A 23,457-nucleotide genomic window follows, 5' to 3' on the forward strand; every position below is an offset into this window, starting at 1 on the left:
CCCTTTGCGCAATGCTTAGTTCAACCACCTCTCACAGCTATTACAGCTAGTAGTCTTTTTGCATAAGTCTCTATCAGCTTTGCGCAACATTATGGAGCAAGATTTGCCCGTTCCTCCTTGCAAGGTTGCTCAAGCTGTGCCTGGTTATTCGGGGAGTGGTGGTGGACCACAGTTTTGAGGTCTTGCCAGAGGTGTTCGATCAGGTTAAGATCAGGATTCTGACTGGGCCACTCAAGGACATCAATTTTCTTCATTTGAAGCCATTCTATGGTTGCTCTGGTAGTGTGATTTGGACCGTTGTCTGCACAATGATTGCTCCCATTTTGTCTCTGTGCTACACCCATACAGACTCACCGGATATCCTCTGTCATGACTCCAGTGATGAATTCCTTAATTAATATTGCAATACAACCTTCTATCTGTAGAATCATGTCTGAAGATAGGTATTAACAGGTCCCTGCTCTGCTGAACTTGCCATTGAACAAGCTGCAACAATTTCCCCTCTTGCTGCATTATTTTTTGTAGCAGTAACTCAGGTTATAAGAACATAAGGCAGTAGAGCAATGAAGGACGAGACAATTAGGTAATGACGGGCTGTTGAAAATGAATGGAAAAAGTTAAACAAATAAATGTAAGAGATTCAAGAAAAAGAGCAGAACTTTGAGATATGAGGCTATAGGACTTGATTTGTAACTGACAGAGACAGTCAATTTTACAGTTTCATCTTTGAGACAGGAAACAACAAAACGGATTAAAATGGGATGGCAACAGGAAGGTAAACATGACTACTTACCACATGGAGGATCAATACTATCAGGGTATTTGGCTCAATCAGCCTTCATATTCCTGTTAAGGTTCATGCATCGTCATCGATGAAGACCTCAACACCATTAGTACTTTTTTTTACGAGGTCGAGTTGCTAGCTCGACACTCAACCTGGCACGGATGGAAAGTGTGCCCAGGAGCGTCCCGACTGGATTCGAACTCAGGAACCTTCGCTCCGGAGTCCGGCGCGGATGTCACTGCGCCACCAGCTGGGGTAATGATGGTGCCAAGACTAGCGCTTGATTTGGATTTAAGTGAGGGAGAGTTGCGCAATGTTCCTGTACAACACACACAAAATGCTGGAGGAACTCAGTAAGTCAGGCAGCATCTATGGAAGGAAATAAACAGTCAACATTTCAGGCCAGAACCCTTCATCAGGACTGGTGGTGAAGGGTCCTGCCCTGAAACATCAACTGCTTATTTCCCTCCATCGATGCAGCCTGGCCTCCTGAGTTTCTTCAGCATTTTGTGTGTTGCTCAACATTTCCAGCATCTGCAGAATCTCTATGTTCCAGTGTTAAAATAATACTTGATCATTTATAAACTTCTGTTACTAGCATATTCTTCACAAAACATCTTCTGAATGTTTGATTATACTTCAATTTTCAGTTAATACCAATATTACTGCGAATGTATGTGAATCAGAGCCTTGCTGGAATGGCGGGACCTGTCTCAGCACTCTTGATGACTATAGCTGCATATGTAGGACAGGCTACAGCGGCAGAAGCTGTGAGATCGGTAAGACCGCTATAACTGGCTGTAATCAATAAGTGTGCTGGTAGTGGGTTGACAAATATCTTCACAAACGTTGATTGATGTTGGATATTAACTTAAAGGCAGCTATTGTTGATATCCCAAACAAAATGTCTCCAAATCCTTTGTGCATCTAAATGTTATATTGGGTCATCTGCACTGATTGCTGATCTATCTGGTGAACTCAGAGTTACTACAACAGATCCTCCCAGCTTCAAACTGCAGCCCAGTCAGCATGATCCTCAGCAATAATTATCCTTAGCGAGCTTCACTAATTAGCCGAAAAATAGCTGACAGCGGCAACCCTGGGTTAGCTGACTGTTGAAAAAATTGTACCTTCCAAATGTGCCATTCATTCAGAAGCATTCAGAAGCTATTAAAAACATTCAAACGAGTAAAGATTAACAAAAAATAATACATTTTAAAAATGAATTGCAAAAAAAGCTCAAAATTATGTCCCTCATAGCTGTTTTCCTCAGAAATGAATGGATCTGTTGTAATGGTGCCAGACTACATTGGCACAGGTTGTTCAAAGAGATTCCTTAGTAAGTAGACTGTAGAATTGGTGTCATTTCACACCCATTACTGGATCCACATGCCAGAGCACATTCTTTAGAAACAGCTAGCAACAACTTCAAGGGCTTCTGTATTTGTGTGTAAATCCCACAAATTGCTAACAGTAAAATGTTGATGGTTATATGGGTAACACCTGTTTCCTTGTGAAATCTATGAATTCTTTAATCTTCAGGCTTCTCAACACACCTCAGTTTGATTTTTTTCCATATTCTGTTTTCATTATCTAGATCACCCAAGCCTGATCTTAGAGCTCTCGCATCGGGGCTCATCCCTCCTGGAAGCTGAGAATATATGCTAAGGAGCAGGAATTGGCCAGTCAGTCCTTCAAGTTTGTTCAGCTGTTGATTAAGATCATGACTGCTCCATTCTGGGTCACAGTACTTTCCCTTGTTCCTCCTGAGCCCAACAGTTCTAATGTCTGCCAATCTCTACCCATATTTAATGGCTCCATTTCCATAGCTCTCTGGAATAGAATTTTTCAAGGACTTTGAATACTCTGAGAGAAGAAATTCCTTCTCTGGCCCATAATTCTGAAACCATACCCCCTAGTTCCAGATATCCACACATTACAGGCACATCCTCTCAACATCTACCTTGCCAATCATAATTCTTTATGTTTCAATAAGATCATCCCTCCTCTTTCCAGTCTTCAGATACAGGCCAAATTGCTCAACGTTTCTTCAGATGTCAACCTCTTCATCCCAGGAATCTGCCTAGTGAACCTTCTGTACATTGCCTTCAAAGCAAGTGTTTCATCCCTTTAAAATAACCATAATAATGAGGGTGCAATAACAAAAAATATAATTATTACCGACCAGACCCTAAGAACAACCTCACTTAGGTTGTGATTATGCAGGCAGTGGGAAAGTCCAGGATAATATGTTGCAGCATATGCCAAGTATGTGACCCTTCCCTAGCCACCCCTCCCCCACTAAATAGTTCGTACTTTCACATTTTCTCCTTGTTATCCCTGATTCAGACCATCTGTCTCAGTTTATCCCAGAAATAGCATTGCACTTGATCTCAGTTACTACTATGATAGTTCCTCACCATCAAGAAACACTCAGAAGGCAGTGCGACAGGTCACTGATCACTCATTTAGAGTTCTTCCTCAATCAAGAGGGTGGTGTTGGGCAGGGTTGAGCGGGGAGGTCATTCTTCCTGGGTAAGATTCTTGCAACAGCTTAGGGAAAGTTAGCTGCTGTATGTTTTTTCCTCAGAGTCACTGCCATTTCTGATATGGCTTCATGCTGTCTTTGAGTCCTTTCATTCACGCCAAACCTTCCGTGGAGCAGCACCTCATTGCCTCAACCCTGGTGCAACAAACCAAATGTTAGCAACAATGACATTACAGGCCTTTCCTGTGCAAGTAAACATGCCACACAGACTTCTGTAGCTGTCTAAAAACCCCTATCCAGACAATTGACTTTGGGAGAAGTGTGGGAACCTGGATCTTGAAGACAATTAAATCTAACATCAGATACAACTATGGTAACACTTCTGACTCAGAGAGTCATCTCAAGTTCCATTGCCAGCATCATTGAGTGAGAGCGGGAGCGAGTATGCTGCTCTGCCATTTTCCAGTACTATCTCCGTATCTCGATTCCTTTAAAAGTCAGAATTCTATTGATTCCCGTTTTGAATAAACTCAATGCATTTGAATCTATGATTTCTTGAATAATCTTTCCACCCATTTCAAACATTAGGTTCCTGCTGTGACTTTCAGAATCTCTTGACGTACTTTTGAATTGCTAATAGCAGTGCATTTTCCAAAATAAATGGCATAATAATTATTTCCTTGCAGAAGATGTTGCGTGTGCATCCAGCCCATGCAAGAATGGAGGATCGTGTCAGATTCAATCCACGGACTATAAATGCTTTTGTGAAGCTGGCTATTATGGTCAAAACTGTGAACTTGGTAATTATGTCTTTCCAACTTTGCTCATATCGGATCACTCAAAAGTACAGAAAGACAAGTTTGATTTAAAATAACACAGCAGAGAGATACTTAGCATAAGCAGGGTCTACATGTCCATGAGAAAGCAGCTCAGTCACTCCAGATGACTCAGACTCTCAAGGCTCCTAAAACTATACATCATTTTCAATTTCCTCCTGCAGTTGGTCAAAGCTTATCAAATAACTTGTAACAAATGGGGAACATTCAGTTCTTGTGAGGGATATTACAAGGGAGAAGACTCAAACATATGGACATTGGTGGCAACAATTGATAATATGTAAATAATTTCAACAGACTGTTAGATGCGTGGAATTTGTATGTTCTCCCTGTGATCACATGACCGTCCCCTAGTTTCTACACGTATCCCCAAAATGTGTTGGTAGATTAATAGGCTGGCGGAAATTACACCTTAGTGTGGTTAAGTAAAAAAAATCTAAGTTGGTAGGTAGGCATATGAGAGAGAATAGTGAGATAGGAACTGAAAGGTATGCTGTGATGGGAGCCAGCATGGATCCTGCTTGCCAAATGCCCTCCTATTGAGTGACCATAAGTTACTTAAATTTGGACTGCAATAGTAAACAACAATGTGATCACAGCATAAAAGTAAAACTAAGAATATTGAAGAATGATAGGTTTTAATTTTAATTATTAACCCATAGCTATGTAAATATATCACCTTAATGTAAATACACAATAAAAAAAATAGACATTGTTTGCAAAACCTCTTGATATTGATATTGTCTCTAGTAACTAGTGATAGGGATTTATTGTTTAAAACAACTTTGTGTTTTGGGAATAAAGTTACAAATGTGTATTATAAATGTTACAATGAAGGAGTCGGTGCTACATTTCAGAATTATGTTGCCAAAATTAGATGGACTTTAATTTCAAGAAAGCCAGTATACATTGGCTTTTAGATAATTGATGTATATTAGTTATGGTGAATCTATGGGTATAGGTTATATAAAAATGTTCATTGTTACTGACTGGAGAAAACTGCTATTAATTGTAATATCAGATGTTTATCAGGAAAAATAACCAGTAGCTGATGCAAACCGTGGAAACTGACAATTCAAAGTGACAAATTTTGAGTGTGTCTCATAATAATGTTTAGTAACAAAATTTCAAACTGTAAGCGGCCTAAGTGCTATACCTGCCCGTTCACCTCCATTCAGGGCCCCAAACACTCATTCCAGGTAAGACAACCCTGCACTGGTGAATCTGCCAGGGGCATCTATTGTGTCTGGTGCTCCTGATGTGGCCTACTCTACACTGGTGAGACCCATCGTAAATTGGAGACTGCTTTGTCGAGCACCTCCACGCCATCTGCCACAAGCTGGACTTGCACCGGTGCCCAAACATTTTAATTCCCATTACCATTCCGACATGTCAGTCCATAACCTCCTCTTATGGCAAGATGGGGCCACCCTCAGGGTGGAGGAGCAGCACTGTGTATTTTGTCTAGGTAGCCACCACCTGAAAGCATGATGATCGTTTTCTCCTTCCGGTAAAAAAAATTCCCTGTCCCTCCCCTCTTCGTCTATTCCCCACACTGGCCTCTTACCTATTCTCTTTACTTGTGTATTACTTCCCTCCTGGATCCTTTCCTCTTTCCCTTTCTCCTATGGTCCACTCTCCTCTCCTAACAGATTCCTTCTTCTCCAGCCCTTAGCCATTCCCACCCAACCAGGCTTCATCTGTCATCTTCCAGCTCACCTCCTTCCGCTCCCTTCACCTTTTTATTCTGGCATCTTCCCCCTTCCCTTCTCAGTCCCGAAGAAGAGTCTCGGCCCGGAATGTCAACTGTTTCCTCTTTTCCATAGACACTGCCTGGCCTGCTGAATTCCTCTAGCATTTTGTGTGTGTTGCTTTGGATTTCCAGCATCTGCAGATTTTCTCCTGTTTATAAAAGATACTGACTAATGAATAATGAATACAATTATATGGTGCTACTTTACACTGTTAATTGCTAAAACCAAAATAAAACTGGCGGGTCATTGACTGCAAAGGTAATCTGAAAGCGAATGACTTCCTAAACACCATGGGCACCAGTGGTTATAACATATTCTTTGCAGAGAGTAGAAGCAGAGGGATGTGAGTGACTAAAACTGATGGATTTGGATTGTAAAAAACAATGTAGATTTATATTAAAAAAAACAAGAAGTAATGACTGTCAAAGAAATCATTCAGGGTAGTAGGATGAAAGGATTCTCAACCTATGGCTCCTCTTTCTGCTGAATTCACACTGACAAGCAGCCAGCAGTGCTGAGGGGAACAGCTTGCCAAGAAATCGAGTGCCTTCCAGCCAAGTAGTTGCGCCCTGCCAAACTTTCCCAATCTGCATTAGCCCACCTGAGCAGGTGCATCACGTGCTTGTGCACCAGCACACAGTCTCGAGACGAGCCCACCTGAGCAGGTGCATCACGTGCTTGTGCACCAGCACGTAGTCTCGAGACGAGCCCACCTGAGCACTGAGGCACGTGCTTGTGTGCCAGCACGCAGTCTCGAGATGAGCCCACCTGAGCACTGAGGCACGTGCTTGTGTGCCAGCACGCAGTCTCGAGACGAGCCCACCTGAGCAGGTGTATCACGTGCTTGTGCACCAGCACACAGTCTCGAGACGAGCCCACCTGAGCACTGAGGCATGTGCTTGTGCACCAGCACACAGTCTCGAGACGAGCCCACCTGAGCAGGTGCATCACGTGCTTGTGTGCCAGTACGCAGTCTCGAGACGAGCCCACCTGAGCACTGAGGCACGTGCTTGTGCGCCAGCACGCAGTCTCGAGACGAGCCCGCCTGAGCAGGTGCATCACGTGCTTGTGTGCCAGTACGCAGTCTCGAGACGAGCCCACCTGAGCACTGAGGCACGTGCTTGTGCGCCAACACGCAGTCTCGAGACGAGCCCACCTGAGCAGGTGCATCACGTGCTTGTGTGCCAGTACGCAGTCTCGAGACGAGCCCACCTGAGCAGGTGCATCACGTGCTTGTGCGCCAGCACGCAGTCTCGAGACGAGCCCGCCTGAGCACTGAGGCACGTGCTTGTGTGCCAGCATGCAGTCTCGAGACGAGCCCACCTGAGCAGGTGCATCACGTGCTTGTGTGCCAGTCCGCAGTCTCGAGACGAGCCCACCTGAGCAGGTGCATCACGTGCTTGTGTGCCAGCACGCAGTCTCGAGACGAGCCCGCCTGAGCAGGTGCATCAGACTAACCAAGGTCAGTACATTTCGTGCCTCAGAGTGACTGCGGTAATGAAACTAGAAAGGATTACGGTCCAGTCAGGGTGAGGCCACATAGATGAGGGTGGTCTTGCAGAGATCCAAGAATGAGGGGCATTTGCTATGTAGTTGGAGTGTGTCTGTGGGCATGGCGTTTCTACCCGCCACCACTTTCCCTCCCTCCTGCAGCTGCCTGTTAAATATCTCCCTCATCCGGAAAGCTTAAGACAGGTGACTGTAGAGTCGTAGAGATATACAGCACAGACACAGGCTCCACACACAGTATGCTGGAGGAACTCAGCAGGCCAGGCAGCGTCTGTGGAAAAGAGCACAGATGACGTCTCGGGCCAAGACTTTTCAGCAGGCTCATCGGCCCACCTCATTCTGGTGGCATTTACTATCCCATCAGACTGCATGTGGTCCATGTCCCTTTCAACCGTTCCTCTGCATGTACTTGCCCATGGGGGCGAAAAGCTGCTGCGGAAACTCAGGGGATCAGACAGCATCTGTGCAGAGAACTGGGCAGTCAACACTTCAGGTGGAGACCCTTCACGGAGACATTTCGGGGGCCATCCTGAATCAACAACTGTCCATTCCCTCCACAGATTGTGCCTGGCCCATTGAGTTCTTCCAGCAGTTTGTTTTATTTGCTCCGGATTCCAGCATCCACCTGACCTTGCATCTACATTACTCTTTACAATAGATGCTACCTAACCTGCCGAATTCCTCCAGCATTTTGCGTGCGCTGCTTTGGACCTGCAGCATCCACAGATTTTCTCCTGATTGTGTTAACTTGCATCCATGTTATTTCCAACATGTTTTCCTTAACACCTATATATATATGGTACCACATATATATGAAGAAGAATTGATGTGATCAATTGCTTGAATTTCAGATCCCCAGGACTGCTCATCACACGGGCATACCTGTGATCACTTCTGTAAGTTAGAACATGATACCTATGTCTGTTACTGTGCCCAGGGATATAAACTTGGGGCAAATCAGAAGAGCTGTGTTCCTGAAGGTAAATATTAATGTCGCCCTGTGCTTTACTCCATGGCATATACTGTTTGTCCCACTCATCATCAGCCTTGAAGTTTAAAGAGTAGAGGGAATCTAGCATTATATCATGCATCGCAACCCCAGTGAACACACTACAAAACATGTCTTCAATCTCACTGAAACATACAAATTCTTTGGGGCTTGACAAATTGACAAGAACCAGGAATGCAATCTCAGAATAAAAGGGTGGCCATTCAGGACTGAGATGAGAAGGAATTTCTTCACCCAGAGATGGTGAAGTTTTAGAATTCTCTGCCCTAGTTGTTGAGGGGAAATTGCCATGTATATTCAAGACAGGAATTGATATTTTTAGCTATTAAGGGAATCAGGGGAAATGAGATAAATGTAAGAAAGTTACTGAAGTAAAATATAACACATGATCTTATAAAATATAGCAGGTGGGAGGGGTTGTAAAGGCTAACCCCCTTTGATATCTAACATATCCTGAGTGCAGCAAACCCTGTGTCACAATGTCAGTACAGTCAACCACAAACCATACATCACATTCAGTTCAACACACCCACATCATGCACTCACCTCTAGTACAACAAACAACACCACAGTGCAGTAAACAATGCACCATACAGCACAACCACACACCGTATAGTGTAACCTGCTGGCTGTGAAACTTGGACACACCAGTGGCTAGTCCGGATTGTTCCAACATGGGTGTGCATTGCAGATCTCCCAGCTGCCTCCCTGGGGAGCAAAGCTGCCAGCCTAGAATGCAGAGTGGATGAGGGTGCTATTTTGGTGACAGGACAACCTGGAGAGACGATATAATGTACTATCAGCTCATTAATGTAACTCTAATCCCATCACTAACTCCTTTGTGTTGAACAGTGCCATATCCATGTGGAAAGCTGTCGATCCCTTTAGCAATTGATGATTCTGACTTGATCTTCAGGGCGCTCACTGATGGCCAGCAACGTCAAAGGGGTGAATATCCATGGCAGGTGAGGCTATAAACAGTGCATAACAACACTACTGGATAATAACATTACCGCAGAGGTACAATCTCGCCATGGCAGCTGAGAATTTAAAACGGATAATAACAATTCTGGATAATAACACTATTGGAATGGTTCAATCTCACTATGGCAGCTGAGAATTTAAATTCAAGTCCTTAAATAAATCTGTCAGATTTGCAACCACCAAACCACAAGATTGTTATTAAATCCCATCAGGCCTACGTTTGTAGTTAAGGAATTATATTGCTCAAGTTTGAATCCTCCATCTTGTCTGATCTTTAACTACCTCCTTAGTGCAGGGCCATGAAATATGACCACTAGGTGGCATCTAATACATGAAGATACAAGTAACTAGTGATACAGTGCACAGCCACAAATCCACTGCCCCAAACCTAGAGACTCCATATCCTAATGTCAGATCTGTGTGGAGCATAGGCCATGGAAGGACTAATCAAGGACATTTAAAGCACAATTTAAAATAACATTAGAAAAGGTAAGATTTTTAAAAATCATCTGAAATCACTTTGAATAGCGTATTACTCTTCGCTATTACATCTCCATCCAGTGGTGCCGACAGAGCATTGACAATTAATTCTCAGCCTTTCCTTATCCGCATTTCTTCTGCATGATTACCTTTGCACCATTGTGTAGTTTTGAGCTTGTCATTGTATTTATGGTTGTAGTTTTTATTACAATGTATAAAATCATAAGACGGGGGAGCAGAATTAGGCCATTCAGCCCATCAAGTCTATTCCACTATTTCATCATGGCTGATCCACTTTCCCTTTCAGCCCCATTCTCCTGCCTTCTTTCCATAACCTTTCATGCCCTGACTCATGAAGAAGCTATCAAGCTCTGCCGTAAGTATACCCAATGACCTGCCCCCACTGCTGCCTGTAACAATGAATTCCAAAGATTCACCACCCTCCGGCTAAAGAAATTTTTCCTCATCTCTGTTCCAAATGGATATCTCTCTATTCTGAGTCTGTGCCCTCAGTCCTAGACTCCCCCACTATAGGAAACATCCTCTCCACATCCACTCTGTCCAGCCTTTTCAACGTTTGATAAGTTTCAATGAGATCCCTCCCCTCATTCTTCTAAACTCCAGCAAGTACAGGCCCAGAGCCCAGATTCTAGTCCTCACGAAATAAATGCTAACATTATATTTGCCTTCCTCAATACTGACTCAACCTGTAAGTTAACCTTTAAAGAATCCAGCATGAGGACTCCCGAGTCCATTTGCATTTCAGATTTTTGAATTTTCTCCCTGTTTAGAAAATAAACTACATTTTCATTCCTTCTACCAAGGTGCACAGCCATACACTTCCTGACACCGTATTCTACCTGCCACTTCTTTGCTCATTTTCCTCGTCTGTCCAAGTCCTTCTGCAGCCTTCCTGCTTCCTCAATACTACCTGCTCCTCCACCTGTCTTCGTATTGTCTGTAAACTTGGCCACAAAGCCATCAATTCTGTCATCCAAATCACTGTCGTAAAATGTAAAGAGAAGCAGTCCCGAAACCAACCCCTGCGGAACATCATGAGTCACTGGCAGCCAACCGGGAAATGTTCCCCTTATTCCTGCTGATCAGCCACTGCTCGATCCATGCCAGCATCCTTCCTGTAATTGTCAAGGGCTCTCAGCAGCCTCACGTGCAGCTTCTTGTCACAGGCCTTCTGAAGATCCAAGTACACAACATCCTTTGTCTGACCTGCTTGCTGCAGTCTGTTTACTCTGTGAGCTTCATGTTAAGAAAGAGTTTCATTGTACCCTGGTTTATATGGCAATAAACTAATCTGAATTTGAACAATTTGAAACATGAACACTGATAAATAATAAAGAATACATAATTTACCTTGCTTCTTCACAACCGAGTGTTTGCCAGGTACGTCAATGGCCTTATGAGATCTGTACCAGGAGTAACTAGGCATAGGATCTGAGACCAGTTACTCAGTCTCACAGCAAATGCTCTGCTCTGCCACTGGATTCCTTGGCACAGCCTAATGCTGGGCAGCAGGCAGATAAGCTCCAGCCATTCCTGGATAGCAAGACTGGGCCATTCAATTTCTTAGATTATGAAGGCACGTAGTCCTCTTTTATTGTCACTTAGTAGTGCATGCATTAAGAAATGATACAATATCCTGAAATGTGGTGGCACTCACATGAAACCCAGCAAAGTTTAGGCCTGTATTCCCCTGTATCATCTGTACACATGATGGGTGAAGGAGAACGTCCAGTGATGCAGCAATAGCAACCTCACCATCAAGCCTATAAACTGGTCAGGAATGAAGTGGCTTAACACAAATCGAGCAGCACTGGGCAGTTATATTACAATAATAAATGACTTCCACATGCTGCTGGGCCTAAAGTTTCCCTAATGTGGTTGCAGGTATTCCAATGAGTCATAGAGGGGTACAGCACAGGAACATGGTACATCAACCATCTATTTATCGTAATCCTTCACATTCTCATCAATTCTTCTAAAATTCTACCACTAACCCACACAATAAGGACAATCTACCACGTGGTTGGAAACCTACGTGTTCACAGGTAGAATATGGAAAACCCAACACACACACATACACATAAGCATCCCGAGTCAGGATTGAACCCAGGTTTCTGGTGCTGGAGCAGCGGGTCTATGAGATGCACTTCCATGCTGCAGTTTGGAAAGGCAGCAGAACCCTATGAAGTTTACCAGTGACTGTGGCAACGTAAGCCAAAGCTTTGACACTCCCTGAGCTGTCCATGGCTACAAGAACATTCCTGACTTCTCCGCAGTCTTCCCTGCATTTCCGTATACCAGGGCACCTTAAGCAATAAGATCTGACCACCTCGGGCTCCATGGTAGCACTGGGGTTAGCACAACGCTATTACAGCTTGGGGCACTCTGGAACTTAGAGTTCAATTTCAGCGTTCAGAAGTCTCTGTACATCCTCCTCCTCCCCATGGTATATGTAGCTTTCCCCTGGGTGCTCCAGTTTCCTCCCACAGACCAAAGATCGACTAGGTAGGTTAATTGGTCGCTATGAATTGTCGTGTCATTACGTTAGGGTTGAACGGGTTTGTTGGGGCAGCATGGTTCGAAGAGCCTAGTCCACACTGTATTGCTAAACAAATAAATCAATCTCGGCTGGGATTCCAGTACATTTCCCACAGACAGTAATCTTAGACTGCTTTAATGCATGGAACATCCAGGTTAAGGTGCTTTGCACATTTCATCCACAGGTGCTATTAAAACATAATGACGAAATAGTCTGCGGGGGTGCCATTCTGAATGAGGACTTTGTGCTAACCTCAGCCGCCTGTGTGAACCATTTGCAAAATTTCACAGCTGTTCTTGGTAAGTTCCTTCAGCTTTACTTACTAAATGTTTTGAAATTAAATTATCATTAAATAAACTAATTTCAAAGATACATTTTTCACTTCTGTGATGGAAGTACCATCTCAAACATAATTGGGAACAGGAGTAAGTCTTACCACAAGTTTCACATGACCTTGCTTGTGCAGAATCGAAATAGCCAGCAAGGAGTATAATAGATCTTGGCTGAGTAGCTGAAGATCAGAAATCTCGAAGTATCAAATTAGAACACTGATCTAAGGGAATAAATCGGTGCAGGGTAAGAGTAAGTGAAAACAGAGTGCAAACACCGGCCTGGGCTATCTGGGATATACAGCAAGATTCTTGGTTGTAAATGGTGTGAATGGAAGGGATTGTAGATGGAGTGAGGTGCGATAGTTATAATCACCATCATGAGCTTATTGTGTCGGCTACTGTGTGATCCCATGGATTTAATATTTGTGTAACCTAGACAGAATTTATGCTCTTTAGTGTACCTCAGTTGAATGTTCAAATAGTAATACAATCTTAAACTATCACAGCCAAGATGTAACCTCAGGCTAGGACAAGGAACAGTTGCACAGTCCTAGCACAATGCTCTCTAACGGGCAAGAATCTTCACATTGTCCTGGCTAGTGTTTTTTTTAAACGAAGACTAACCAAAACAGATTACCCAATGAGGTATTTGATTTCCATTAGCTGCAGCTTTCCTAGAGGTGTCTAAATATGGTCAGATTTCAGCTGGACAATTGAACTATAGGGAAGGTCAATACCACTGGGGATTCACAAGGATGTTGCCAGGGATGGAGCAGTTCAGTTATTGGGAGACTGATGAAGCAAGGTCTATTTTCCCTGCAGGGTGCATAACTGACATATATAACATTGGGGGTGTACACAGGGTAGACTCAACAAATGTTTCATCCTATAAGAGGTACAGAAAATTAAAGTTCCGAAATTCAGGTTAAAAGAGAAGAGATCTTGGGAGGGGGATCTTTTTCACCCAGAGAGTGATGAGTATTTGGAATGCACTGCGAGAAAAAGTGGTAGAAGCAGAGTTGCTGGTGTAATTTAAGTATCTAGACTGGTAATTACCCATGCCTAGAAGACTACCTGCCAAATGCTGGAAGATGGGATTAATAAGGTTGACTGCCCACTGGTCATTGTGGGCATCGTGGGCTGGATGCACTATGACTCAATACTTCATTGGCTGTTAAGTAATTTGAGACATCTTGAAGTTATGAAGTGCTCTGCATGAATATAAATTCTTATTACGTGACAGAACAGTTTCTTCCTTAACTTTGAAAACCTGTATCTAGAAACATAGAAAACCCTACAGCACAGTACAGGCCCTTCGGCCCACAATGCTGTGCCAAACATGTACTTACTTTAGAAACTACCTAGGGTTACCCATAGCCCTCTATTTTTCTAAGCTCCATGTACCTATCCAGGAGCTTCTTAAAAGACCCTATCATATCTACCTCCACTACTGTTGCCAGCAGCCCATTCCACGCACTCACTACTCTCTGTGTAAAAAACTTACCCCTGATATCTTTTCTGTACCTACTTCCAAGCACCTTAAAACTGTGCCCTCTTGTGTTAGCCATTTCAGCCCTGGGAAAATTATCTCTGATAATTAAAAATCTATTTTGACCTCCTAATAGGAGAATACAACCTGGAAGTAGATGAAGGCTTTGAACAAACAATTAATGTAAGTGGAATACATGTCCACTCCAGATATTCGCGGATGACCTTCGAAAATGACATTGCTTTGCTGGAGTTGGTAACACCGATAGAATTCAACAACTACACCAGACCCATCTGTCTTCCTGAGACAGACTTTGCTGAATTCTTTTTGATGAACTCCGAATATGGGGCCATAAGTGGATGGAAAATGAAACAGGGCCGTGTTGAGCGACCAGTTCTTCTTGGATTCCCATACGTCCCTTATATTGAACATGCCACTTGTGAGGGGGTGCAGTCTTTTCCTATTGTATATCGAATGTTTTGTGCAGGGGTTGAAGAATTAGCAGGTCCACTGTGTTCTTTAACCAGAGGAAGTCCTCTTGTAACTAACTATAAGGGCGTATGGTTCCTAACAGGCATGAGTTTAGGGGCAGATAAATATAATTGTAATAAGATACCAGTATACACCAAAGTATCAAGGTACGTAAATTGGATTAAAAAAATAATGAGCCGGACACGGTCAGGTCACTAGCTATACATCAAGCCGATGTTTTGCATTTTTCTCACTAAAGTTTCATAGTTAGAGGTACAGAAGTAAAAAAGATGAATTGAAAATAAATTAATTACTTTCCTGACTCAGTTTGTGTGAATCATTACAGAAGAAATCAAATCTCTGTAGATAGGGAAAGCTTTAAATCGTTCCAATACACAGAGCTGTTAATAAATTGGTTAATAAAATGTGAGAGGAAGAAGTTGTACTCCAATATCATTGATAAAGATCTTTATAATAGCTGTGAAGATAATGGTGCTGGTGACAATGATTTGGAAGGTGATTATACTTCTAATGATGAATGTGATGGCATTAGATTAGATTATGAAGACACGCAGTCCTCTTTTATTGTCATTTAGTAATGCATCCTTTAAGAAATGATACAATATTTCCTCCGGTGTGATATCACAAAACACAGGACAGACCAAGACTGAAAAAAACTAACAAAACCACATAATTATAACATATAGTTACAACAGTGCAACAATACCATAACTTGATGAAGAACAGTCCATGAGCACAGTAAAAGTTCAAAGTCTCTCAAATGTCCCACATCTCACGCAGACGGAGAGAAGGAAGAAAAACTCTCCCGGCCATACCCGACCACGGTCCGACTCTGAGTCATCCGAAAACTTCGAGCTCTGATCAGCCTTCCAACATCGAGTACTTTAGCGCCATCTCTATCCGAACGATTCAACCTCCTTCTCGGTCACCAACAGCAGGCAAAGCCGGGGATTTTGAGGCCTTCCCTCCGAAAGATTCCCGACCGCACAGTAACGACAGCAGCGAACAAGCATTTCAGAAATTTTTCCATTTGTTCCTCTGTGTTTTCACATCCATCTCCATCAAATCAGAATTGTCGATGGCCCCTATTTAACAGATATGATACCATTTTTCATCAGAGGGCTGCGCACGCGTGGCACGCTGCTTCTCTCTCCTCCCGCCATTAGTAACAATGGCAGTAATGGCATCAGTGAGAGTAATTGTCCTTATGCAGTTAAATTGACCTTCATGACAATTGCCTCAAGTTTTAGCACAGATATTGGTGTAGGTTAGCCAGTGATGTACTAACAAGAATCTAAATATTTAAGTGAATTCATCAATGCCCTGGGGAATTACTCATACCACAAACGCAAGAGAGTCTGCAGATGTTGGATATGTAGAGTAACACGCACAGAATGCTTGAGGAAGTCAGCAGGTGAGGCAGCATCTATGAAAATGAATAAAGAGTTAACGTATCAGGCTGAGACCCTTCATCAGGACTGGAAAGAAAGGGTGAAGAAGAAAGAACAAGAAATGGAGTGGGTGGGGGGAGAAGAGGGTGAAGGAAAGGAATACAAGCTGCAAGGTGATAGGTTAAGGGGAAGGAAGGTGGGAATAAAGCGAGAAGCTGGGAGGTGGAAAAGGTAAAGAGCTGAAGAAGGAGGAATCGGATAGGACAGGATGGGAGAAAGGGAAGACTAACAGATTGGGTCTCAGAGTGTATATGAGAAACCAATAATAACATAACTGATGCAGGTGGCCAAGCCAGGAGAAGCTGGGAACATATTCAGTGACAACATTGCCAGGGTATAAAGTGCAAATCATCCCAGCTCTCAACCTGTCAAAGGACAATATGCTTTCAATGGCCTAATTCAACCGATGCTGTTATGAGGTTTAAAAAAAATCACAGTAACATAAACATTAACACCAGTAATGTTTGAGTTACCCATCCATTACCTGTTGACACAAAGACTTGAGTATTCACTTGTTTAAAATCCCAGTGGCTTAGTATGATTTATTACAAATATAATTTCTTTGACATCAACCTCTCCTTTTATAGCAAGGTAAGAAACATTGTGCATGGAATGTAGCTATCCAAAGTTATTTACAGGATAAAGAGAGTTCTGCTGTAATGCATGATTCCATGACGCAAATTGGCTATACCATAACTGAGAAAGCGTGTTTAAATCTGTGCTTTGAAGGCAACTACAGCCTGTTCTGCTATAACATGACTTCCTATAGCATAAGGCTTCTGATGAATATAACTATTACACCACAGCAGAACTACATGTGCTTTCTGAAGGGACACTTACTGTACAACCCTAATCCCCACTCTAAATATTGCAATGAATGAGTGTCAGCTCTGTGCAGTGTTTTAACACCTTTGTTTTGTGTCATTCCCTGGGCTTGTGTCATCCCGTGAAGCAGGAATCCATGATTTCGAATGACCCTAAGGTTTCAGATCATACACTCAAAGTGCATCAGGAGCCAATGTAGGTTGATAGTAGAGATGGTATGGAGAGGGAATAAGAAACTTAGTGAGCAGTCAGAATGCATTACAGATAATATTCCAAAAAGAAGGGTTTGAATAACAGATTGCATGATGCCCATTTCCTCTTATTTCTGTTTGCTACCTGGTTATTCAGCTAATTATTACATACATTTATTCACCCAGTTCATTTTAAAATGGTCCTCAAGATTTCAAAGCTTCCACTCAGTCACCTTCTGCATACATGATGATTGCTATTAGCTCAACTATGTACTTCCTCGTTCCAAATGCAACTCTGTAATTCATGATTCACCCGTCCTCTCCTTGTGCAACTGACATTCCATTCCTTCTTCCCACTAAAGTGATCTACTCTTTCAGTTTTAGTTCAAGTTTAGTTGTCATTCAGTCATACATTCATGAATACAGCCAAATGAAACAGTGTTACTCTAGCCAAGGTATAAAACACAGTCATATAGCACATAAGATAGCAGTAAATATACAGTCACATTAAAAAATAATATAGCCCAAGACCCTGAGGCCATGAACATTGTCCGCAAGAGCAAGCCTGCAGCGTTCTGCAGATGAATGCAGTCCAGCTTGCCTTCCGCCGGGGGCAGCAGCAGCACCAGAACCCACATGGACGCCTCACTATGGACAGCTGCAAACAGGTGACATCGCAGCGATGCTACCCCACCATCAGACCCACCAATCCACGGCCTCCTCCACTGTCAAGATGAAGCCACACTCAGGCTGGAGGAACAACACCTTATATTCTATCTGGGTAGCCTCCAACCTGATGGCATGAACATTGACTTCTCTAACTTTCGTTAATGCCCCACCTCCCCCTTCATACCCCATCCCTTATTTATTTATTTATTTATTTATTTATTATTATTATTAATATTTTTTTCTCTCTCTTTCTCCCTCTGGCACTCTCACTATACTCCTTGCCCATCCTCTGGGCTTATCCCCTTCCCCTTTCTTTCTCCCTACACCTATCATCCCATGATCCACTCCCTTCTCCAACCTCGTATCTCTTTTGCCAAGCAACTTTCCAGGTCTTAGCTCCATCCCTCCCCTTCCTGTCTTCTCCTATCATTTTGGATCTCCCCCTCCCCCTCCCACTTTCAAATCTCTTACTATCTCTTCTTTCAGTTAGTCCTGACGAAGGGTCTCGGCCTGAAACGTCGACTGTACCTCTTCTTATAGATGCTGCCTGGCCTGCTGCGTTCACCAGCATTTTTTGTGTGTGTTGCAATAAACCAGTGGACTGGCATTGCAGCATTCCACATTACTAAAAGAGTACATCACTTTAGTGAAAAGCAGGAATGCAATGTCAGATGCACAAGGAGAGGACGGGTGAATTATGAATTATAGAGTTGCACAGTGATGAAATGCTTTGAGAGGTTGGTCATGACAAGACTGAACTCCTGCCTCAGAAAGGACCTGGACACATTGCAATGGCAGACACAATCACAATGGCTCTCCACATGGCTTTAGACCACCTGGACAACACAAACACCTACGTCAGGATGCTTGCTATTCATCGACTATAGCTCAGCATTTAATACCATCTTTCCCACAATCCTGACTGAGAAGTTGCAGAACCTGGGCCTCTGTACCTCCCTCCGCAATTGGATCCTCGACTTCCTAACCAGAAGACCACAGTCTGTGCTGATTGGTGATAACATTTCCTCCTCACTGATGATCAACACTAGCGCTCGCGTGTGCTTAGCCCACTGCGTGGCTAGACATAGCTCAAATACCATCTATAAATTTGCTGAAGATACAGTCTTCGTTGTAGAATCTCAGGAGGTGATGAGAGGGTGTACAGGAGTGAGATATGCCAACTAGTGGAATGGTGCCGCAGCAACAACCTGGCACTCAACGTCAGTAAGACGAAAGAGCTGATTGTGGACTTCAGGAAAGGTAAGACATAGAAACATAGAAAATAGGTGCAGGAGTAGGCCATTCGGCCCTTCAAGCCTGCACCGCCATTCAGTATGATCATGGCTGGTCATCCAACTCAGAACCCTGTACCAGCCTTCCCTCCATACCCCCTGATCCCTTTAGCCATAAGGGCCATATCTAACTCCCTCACGAAGGAACACATACAAATCTTTATCGAGGGATCAGAAGCGGAGAGAGTGAGCTGCTTCAAGTTCCTGGGTGTCAAGATCTCTGAGGATCTAACTTGGTCCCAACATATCGATGTAGTTATAAAGAAGGCAAGACAGCGGCGACTTTATTAGGAGTTTGAGGGGATTTGGCATGTCAACAAATACGTTCAAAAACTTCTATAGTTGTACTGTGGAGAGCATTCTGACAGGCTGCATCATTGTCTGGTATGAGGGGCTAGTGTACAGGACTGAAAGAAGCTGCAGAAAGTTGTAAATCTAGTCAGCTCCATCTTGGGTACTAGCCCACAAAGTACCCAGGACATCTTCAGGGAGCGGTGTCTCAGAAAGTCAGTGTCCATAATTAAGGACCTCCAGCACACAGGGCATGCCCTTTTCTCACTGTTACCATCAGGTAGGAGATACAGGAGCCTGAAGGCACACACTCGGCGATTCAGGAACAGCTTCTTCCCCTCTGCCATCCAATTCCTAAATGCACATTGAAGGTTTGGACACTACCTCACTTAAAAAAAAATACAGTATTTCTGTTTTTGCACTTTTTTAATCTATTCATTATATGTAATTGATTTACTTGCAACACTGTGTGTCAGACAGAGTGGTCAGCAGCACTGGGGCTCCACAGGGGACTGTCTTGTCTCCCTTTCTCTTCACCATTTACACCTCAGACTTCAACTGCTGCACAGAGTCTTGTCATCTTCAGAAGTTTTCTGATGACTCTGCCATAGTTGGATGCATCAGCAAGGGAGATGAGGCTGAGTACAGGCTACGGTAGGAAACCTTGTCACATGGTGTGAGCAGAATTATCTGCAGCTTAATGTGAAAAAGACTAAGGAGCTGGTGGTGGACCTGAGGAGGGGTAAGGCACTGGTGACCCCTGTTTCCATCCAGGGGGTCAGTGTGGACATGGTGGAGGATTACAAATACCTGGGGATACGAATTGACAATAAACTGGACTGGTCAAAGAATACTGAGGCTGTCTACAAGAAGGGTCAGAGCCGTCTCTATTTCCCGAGGAGACTAAGGTCCTTTAACATCTGCCGGATGATGCTGAGGATGTTCTACGAGTCTGTGGTGGCCAGTGCTATCATGTTTGCTGTTGTGTGCTGGGGCAGCAGGCTGAGAGTAGCAGACACCAACAGAATCAACAAACTCATTCGTAAGGCCAGTGATGTTGTGGGGATGGAACTGGACTCTGACGGTGGTGTCTGAAAAGAGGATGCTGTCCAAGTTGCATGCCATCTTGGTCAATGTCTCCCATCCATTACATAATGTACTGGGTGGGCACAGGAGTACATTCAGCCAGAGACTCATTCCACCAAGATGCAACACAGAGCGTCATAGGAAGTCATTCCTGCCTGTGGCCATCAAACTTTACAACTCTTCTCTTGGAGGGTCAGACACCCTGAGCCAATAGGCTGGTCCTGGACTTACTTCCTGGCATAATTTACATTTATTATTAAATTTCTTATGGTTTTATTTTGCTATATCTATACTCTATTATTGGTTGGTACAACTGGAACGAAACCCAATTTCCCTCAGGATCAATAAAGTATGACTATGACTATTTATTTATTTATTTGTTTGTTTGTTTGTTTGTTTGTTTATTTCTTTCTCTGATAGATTATGCATTGCATTGAACTGCTGCTGCTAACAAATTTTACGTTTCATGCCGCTGATAATTAACCTAATTCTGATTCTGATACCAATGTCCAACAGGGTCTTGCAATCACACAAAAAAAATGACTAAGATAATCAGTCACTTTAACTCTTCTCGGGCTTCCAGCCAGGTACAGGGTGTCAATTTCAACCATTGTTTCGATGACAACTTCCACCATCTTCATCAAGGATGATGCCTTGGCACGTCTAGCCCAGTGATAACTATACTCAACTCCCATCGTTCATCCCTCCTGAATGACTAGTCCTCAACCAATCAGGTTTCCACTTTCCCAATTTGTTTAAAATTGTATTCCAGTTCTTACTCAGAATGAGACCTTCATCTTTAGTATTATTTCAATGGCTTCCTTTACCGGGTGGTCCCAAAAGCCATTGAAAACAATCCTGCGGTCAATCACTGGCTGTTAGACTGCACACTGTCTTCACTCGCCAACTCAGATGCCTCTCTGTAGCAGAGAGCAACACAGTCCACACCAAGTCCAGCTTCTCTGCCAACGAGCAACTCACTGATGGGGTAGACCATAAGACCAAAAGACATAGGAGCAGAATTAAGCAACACACATCAAAGTTGCTGGTAAACGCAGCAGGCCAGGCAGAATCTCTAGGAAGAGGTACAGTCGACGTTTCAGGCCGAGACCCTTCGTCAGGACTAACTGAAGGAAGAGTGAGTAAGAGATTTGAAAGTGTGAGGGAGAGGGAGAGATCCAAAATGATAGGAGAAGACAGGAGGGGGAGCCAAGAGCTGGGCAGGTGATTGGCAAAGGGGATATGAGAGGATCATGGGACAGGAGGCCCAGGGAGAAAGACAAGGTGGGGGGGAACCAGAGGATGGGCAAGGGGTATAGTCAGAGGGACAGAGGGAGAAAAAGGAGCGTGAGAGAAAGAATGTGTGTATAAAAATAAATAACGGATGGGGTACAAGGGGGAGGTGGGGCATTAGCGGAAGTTAGAGAAGTCAATGTTCATGCCATCAGGTTGGAGGCTACCCAGACGGAATATAAGGTGTTGTTCCTCCAACCTGGCTTGATCTTTACAGTAGAGGAGGCTGTGGATAGACATGTCAGAATGGGAATGGGATGTGGAATTAAAATGTGTGCCACTGGGAGATCCTGTTTTCTCTGGCAGACAGAGCGTAGGTGTTCAGCAAAGCAGTCTCCCAGTCTGCGTCGGGTCTCGCCAATATATAAAAGGCCACATCGGGAGCACTGGACGCAGTATATCACCCCAGCCAACTCACAGGTGAAGTGTTGCCTCACCTGGAAGGACTGTTTGAGGCCCTGAATGGTGGTAAGGGAGGAAGTGTAAGGGCATGTGTAGCACTTGTTCCGTTTACACAGATAAGTGCCAGGAGGGAGATCAGTGGGGAGGGATGGGGGGGACGAATGGACAAGGGAGTCGCGTAGGGAGCAATCCCTGCGGAATGCAGGGAGGGGGGGAGGGAAAGATGTGCTTAGTGGTGGGATCCTGTTGGAGGTGGCGGAAGTTACGGAGAATAATATGTTGGACCTGGAGGCTGGTGGGGTGGTAGGTGCGGACCAGGGGAACCCTATTCCTAGTGGGGTGGCGGGAGGATGGAGTGAGAGCAGATGTGCATGAAATGGGAGAGATGCGTTTGAGAGCAGAGTTGATGGTGGAGGAAGGGAAGCCCCTTTCTTTAAAAAAGGAAGACATCTCCCTCGTCCTGGAATGAAAAGCCTCATCCTGAGAGCAGATGCAGCGGAGACAGAGGAATTGCGAGAAGGGGATGGCGTTTTTGCAAGAGACAGGGTGAGAAGAGGAATAGTCCAGATAGCTGTAAGAGTCAGTAGGCTTATAGTAGACATCAGTGGATAAGCTGTCTCCAGAGATAGAGACAGAAAGATCTAAAAAGCGGAGGGAGGTGTCGGAAATGGACCAGGTAAACTTGAGGGCAGGGTGAAAGTTGGAGGCAAAGTTAATAAAGTCAACGAGTTCTGCATGCGTGCAGGTAGCAGCGCCAATGCAGTCGTCGATGTAGCGAAGGAAAAGTAGGGGACAGATACCAGAATAGGCACGGAACATAGATTGTTCCACAAAGCCAACAAAAAGGCAGGCATAGCTAGGACCCATACGGGTGCCAATAGCTACACCTTTAGTTTGGAGGAAGTGGGAGGAGCCAAAGGAGAAATTATTAAGAGTAAGGACTAATTCCACTAGACGGAGCAGAGTGGTGGTAGAGGGGAACTGATTAGGTCTGGAATCCAAAAAGAAGTGTAGAGCTTTGAGACCTTCCTGCTGGGGGATGGAAGTATATAGGGACTGGACATCCATGGTGAAAATAAAGCAGTGGGGGCCAGGGAACTTAAAATCATCGAAAAGTTTAAGAGCGTGAGAAGTGTCATGAACATAGGTAGGAAAGGATTGAACAAGGGGGGATAAAACCGTGTCGAGGTATGCAGAAACGAGTTCGGTGGGGCAGGAGCAAGCTGAGACAATAGGTCGG

At 43.9% G+C, this 23,457-nt stretch overlaps 1 protein-coding gene across 2 annotated transcripts in view; it reads left to right on the top strand.

The window, feature by feature from the left end:
* LOC134348212 (coagulation factor IX-like) overlaps positions 1-15,143 on the top strand; it is a 37,788-nt gene extending 22,645 nt beyond the window's left edge. The window contains exons 4-9 of one of the 2 annotated variants that reach the window (XM_063051238.1): positions 1,435-1,563; positions 3,959-4,072; positions 8,223-8,351; positions 9,233-9,345; positions 12,589-12,703; positions 14,362-15,143. In XM_063051238.1, coding sequence (XP_062907308.1) covers positions 1,435-1,563; positions 3,959-4,072; positions 8,223-8,351; positions 9,233-9,345; positions 12,589-12,703; positions 14,362-14,915 — 1,154 coding nt within the window. In that variant the 3' untranslated portion in view covers positions 14,916-15,143. The remainder of the gene's footprint in view (positions 1-1,434; positions 1,564-3,958; positions 4,073-8,222; positions 8,352-9,232; positions 9,346-12,588; positions 12,704-14,361) is intronic. The other variant, XM_063051239.1, reaches the window with a different exon arrangement.
* The last annotated feature ends 8,314 nt before the right edge of the window (positions 15,144-23,457 follow it).

The sequence above is a fragment of the Mobula hypostoma genome, chromosome 6 (genome assembly GCF_963921235.1).
Source record: "Mobula hypostoma chromosome 6, sMobHyp1.1, whole genome shotgun sequence".
Lineage (NCBI taxonomy): Eukaryota > Metazoa > Chordata > Chondrichthyes > Myliobatiformes > Myliobatidae > Mobula > Mobula hypostoma.